Consider the following 4,170-nt stretch of genomic DNA (forward strand, 5'->3'; position numbering starts at 1 on the left):
AGTGAACTGATGGTGAACTGAAGGTATCCTCTCCCCCCCACCCCCCCCCTCCTCCCGCCCCCAAGTCAGTGTTTATGAATTTAAGATTCTGCTAGCTGGAAAACAGGAAAAAATACATTAGAGAGAACCTGTTAAATAAGGATCAGTCCTTATTTAGGATGCACGCCGTGGGTTTATTGCTTAGATTTTTTTTTCAAGTCAACTTGAACCAGGGGGGTAGGCACCAATATTTTTTTTTACTTGCTTTGACATCAAGCTAAGTGGCAGTCGCTAAAGTTGTATGCACGCAAGTTTACACTTTATATCCAACTCCGGTGGGGAGATAATTGCTGGAAATTCTCGCAGCTGCTTCTAAAACACTGGGATGTGACACAAAGACATTCTGCGTCTTACGTTTAAAATGCGTAGGCCGGTCGCTTCTCTAAAATTGCAGTCATGACCCTAAGAGGCGAGGTAATTTCGCATGTTTTAACAGCATATTTTATCGTTTAACACTGCTTCGTTATAAATAGCGAAAACATGTCTTAGTAGAATCTAACATTGCTAAAGAGCAATTCTTATTAGTGTTACAAAAGCGATCCTTTCCGTTTACCTATCAACTATCGAATACGACTGTGGATTATGAAGAGTGAGAGAAGGAAAATGTATATAAATATACGGGCACATATATTTACGCATATGTGCAGGTATACAAAGTGTATGCATGTATGTACGTATATATAACTGTGTTAATCTGCATGTAAATACTTGCGTCCATATATGTAGAGACGCACTCTTGTATATATGTATGTACGCATGTGTACAGTCATATTTAAACACATAGAACATTATTTTGCATTTATCTGTGTGCATGAATGTGGGTACACGTGTGTATAATCACGCAAAATGTATAAGAAACATATTAATAAATACGCGTTTGTGTATATACGTGTGTATACACCTAATTACATTTTGTACGCGCATATATGTACAAATATATATCTATAAATACAAGGAAAAATACACTTTTGTTGCATAGATTTGTATACGCATGTGCTTATACACACGCATACATATAGGATTGAAATGTTATATATCTCTTCGTATCAAACTGTGGTTAAAAGGACTAATTTTTCAGCTAAGCACACATAAGGTTTGAACATGTTGTGTAAAAGGTTTCCCCTTCAAAAGGGCTTCATGCCCTCAACTTCATACCCTCAGTTCTCTGCCGTTCGTCATATAGCAGGCGGGTTTGGTGAACATATGCCCAACGAGAAGCCATCAGAGCCGTGTTACGTATTGGAATTTATTAATTCAGTTTAATTAGGCAGTTTGCTAAAGCGCTTGTAAAGATGGACCTCATACAAAAGAAAGAGAGAGAGAATATGACTTCATAGTGGCACTATAAGGCAAAAATGTAAACTGCACACATTCCTCTACATACAGACTGGATAATATTGCATCTCCCTAAATCATCGGCATTTACAATTGGGTTTAACTTATTAAAGGAAATAATAAGACCATTGAGAAAACCCTAGGAAGCGCACGCTTCGCCTGGGGTCAGTGGGATGGCAGTGGGGGATTTGGGGCGCAGATGAATCCAATTTCCAGCTGATTATTTTCCCCCTCATTTGGTATTTCTTTACACCTCAAGTCTACCCAGATCCCTTTGAAAATGGGGCTCATTGTTGTGGATTATTTTAATGGTGTTGTTTCCTCAAGGAGTGCTGCTGCTTTTGATTTTGGCGATGACTTTCTTTTCCTTCACCCTCCTGTTCTGAAACCAAATAGTGATCTGTCTCTCCGAGAGGTTGGTGACGGCGGAGATCTTTCTCCTCTTGTCCTTGGTGATGAATTTGTTGCTGGCGTATTCCTTCTCCAGCTCCTTCAGCTGCCCCTTGCTATACGGGATCCTTTTCTTCCGACCCCGGCGGAAGGAGCAGCCGTCCGGCGGGTGCTGAGCTACAGCATCTGAGAGTGGAGAGACGGAGAAGGAGAGAAAAGGCAGAGCTCAGCTCAGGGGAACCAGTCCCTCGCAGGCTCACCCAGGGCTCAGGGTAATGGGGAAACTGACCAGAACCACGCGTACGGGGGTGAAATTGACTAACCCCAGAGCCCCTCTTTCTTCTGGCTCGACCGACGCGTTTCCTACCACCGAGGGGAAATCAAGCCTCGCTGTGCTCTCCGCTTTTACCTTCAAATATGGATCCCTTTCTTCCTGACCTCACGTCTCAGCCCTGTCTTTTCTTAGGGGGAAAACGAGCGCCCCCATTTTCTCTGGGATGATTCAACCACGATTACATTATCTGTCCCTGCCTTTTATTCAGACAAAAAAAAAAATCCTTAGGAGAAAATACATTTAGGAAGTTGCAAGGTGCACGAATGAATCAGAATAATATTAATGTCCACTTGCAAGTGCGGATCTTCCCAAAGCACATTTCTGAGCCGGAATAATTTTATATCTTTTCGCATAGAGTAGTATTGCAACGCTCATTGTTGGATCGTGATCATATTAATGTCCATGTCGTTGCTGGGGGCGAGTATGACATCTTTCACCGTGCATTACTGCATCGGAAGAAAGTAATTTCTATATTTTCGGTATAGATTTGGTACAGATTCTGTATCTACTCGTATAGATTGGGCCGTGTTGCATTTTTAAACCAGAATAACAGTCAATTCTATTGACTCGATTTGCTCGTTCCACGTTGCCAAGTTCAAGAGCCAACGGGCATCGTATCAGTGCCCTGTTGCCTTGACTGGGAGTGTGACATGTTGCAACGCACCTTGTCGAATTAAAATAAAACTGATTTCTATTTGAACTCGCTGAGCTCGGCTCGTGCAACATTGCAAAGCCCAGGGGTGAATCAGAATGGGGCCGGGGGATTGCCTGCCTGCAGCGGTGGAGCTGGCGGGGCACACTGGTGGAGGCAGATGGAAGTGAATTCTGCTACTGCGCTCCGTTGGTGCCCTGCCTCAAGCTACATTCTTTAATCCTAACATTAACACTGCCTGAAAAGCCCCTCCCTCGGTCTGGAGCATAACAACAATTTGATGGGGGGGGAGAACACCCTCATGGTTCAACCTACGTAAAGCTTCCCACCAAAACGCCTTAAACGTGCAGAGGGGTCGGGGACATTACCTGCAAAGGCAGATTTCCAGAAGTGCCCAGCCTGGCTTTGATCTTTGGGGCAACACAGTTGGCTGTTCCAACCGCTGGTTAAAGCCCAGGGCTGGTGGTAACTGTCCACGGGTAAAAGTGTCTCATGCCTGGCCTCTCCCGGCCCACCCATGGTCTGAACTACAGAAACGTCCAGGTAGCTCGCCATGGGCTGGTAGGGGCCTGCGTAGCCTGGGTAGAAAGCGAAATCTGTTGGTCGGGGCTGGAATTCCTCCCCCGCAGCCGGAGTATCCACATATTTCTCAGCGGGGTAGCTGCTCTGGGGGCAAGGTTTGAGGGAGCTCCTGGCAACCCGACAAGAATAATAGCCGCTGCCGAAATATCCGTAAGGTAAAGGCGTGGTGGTGGAGGACCCTTGGGGGACTGCGGGGCACGGGATGCACTGCTTAGAGGGCTCCCCAGGCCCCGCATTGGCGGCATCCATCGTGGGGTAATTAGAGCTGTGCATCAGGGTTGGAGGAGAGGGACCTCCCAAGGCCGAGTGAGCCACCAGATTCCTGCATTGGTTAGTAGCAAAATTGCCCGCGCCCATAAGCCCCTCCATGCTCTTATTGCTTTCATCCAGCTCGTCGTGGCTTGTAAAAGTCCCAGGGTCCATGCAGCGAGGTTTGCAGGCCGGTGCATTGGTCAGATCATGCTCAGCAGCAGGCGGGCAACGGGAGAAGGCTTCCTAATCTTTTTAAAAGCCTGAGAACTGCAAAGGAGGCTGCATTTCTTCCAGCCAAGCTACACTGACGCAAACGACGTGGCTCTCCAAGCGGAGCTGCTCATTGGCTGCCGCGCACCCACTGGAGAGGTTAGGGGAGAAGGGAAGGGGGGAAAAAGTCTAATAAACTCTTATTGCAGAAATTGCGAAAATACTTTTATTGCAACTGGGGGGTGGGGGCTGGGGGGAGGGAGGAGAGAATCTCTCCACACGTGACAGGCAAAAAAGCCGGAGGAGAATTGTTTTTTTTTTTCTTTTCAAATTGCATCGTGCCAAAAAGAAAGAAAGAAAGAAAGACCAGGAAAAA

The 4,170-nt window shown here is 46.2% G+C and overlaps 1 protein-coding gene across 1 annotated transcript; it reads right to left on the reverse strand.

Moving 5' to 3' along the window:
* Nucleotides 1-1,280: 1,280 nt before the first annotated feature.
* HOXB13 (homeobox B13) lies at nucleotides 1,281-3,869 on the reverse strand. The gene is made up of 2 exons (XM_006277936.3): nucleotides 3,119-3,869; nucleotides 1,281-1,950 (listed from the first exon to the last, which is right to left on the reverse strand). Exons 1-2 carry the CDS (start codon nucleotides 3,753-3,755, stop codon nucleotides 1,697-1,699), a joined length of 891 nt encoding a protein of 296 aa, XP_006277998.1. The 5' UTR covers nucleotides 3,756-3,869; the 3' UTR covers nucleotides 1,281-1,696.
* Nucleotides 3,870-4,170: the final 301 nt, after the last annotated feature.

This window comes from Alligator mississippiensis, chromosome 4 (assembly GCF_030867095.1).
Source record: "Alligator mississippiensis isolate rAllMis1 chromosome 4, rAllMis1, whole genome shotgun sequence".
NCBI lineage: Eukaryota > Metazoa > Chordata > Crocodylia > Alligatoridae > Alligator > Alligator mississippiensis.

Bases quoted from the DNA above. Each gene is read 5' to 3' on its own strand.
- HOXB13 (XM_006277936.3), bottom strand. From the start codon at position 3,755: ATGGACCCTGGGACTTTTACAAGCCACGACGAGCTGGATGAAAGCAAT. The intron at 1,951-3,118 runs GTAATGTCCCCG...CTCCACTCTCAG, and splicing joins CTGGAAATCTGCCTTTGCAG to ATGCTGTAGCTCAGCACCCG.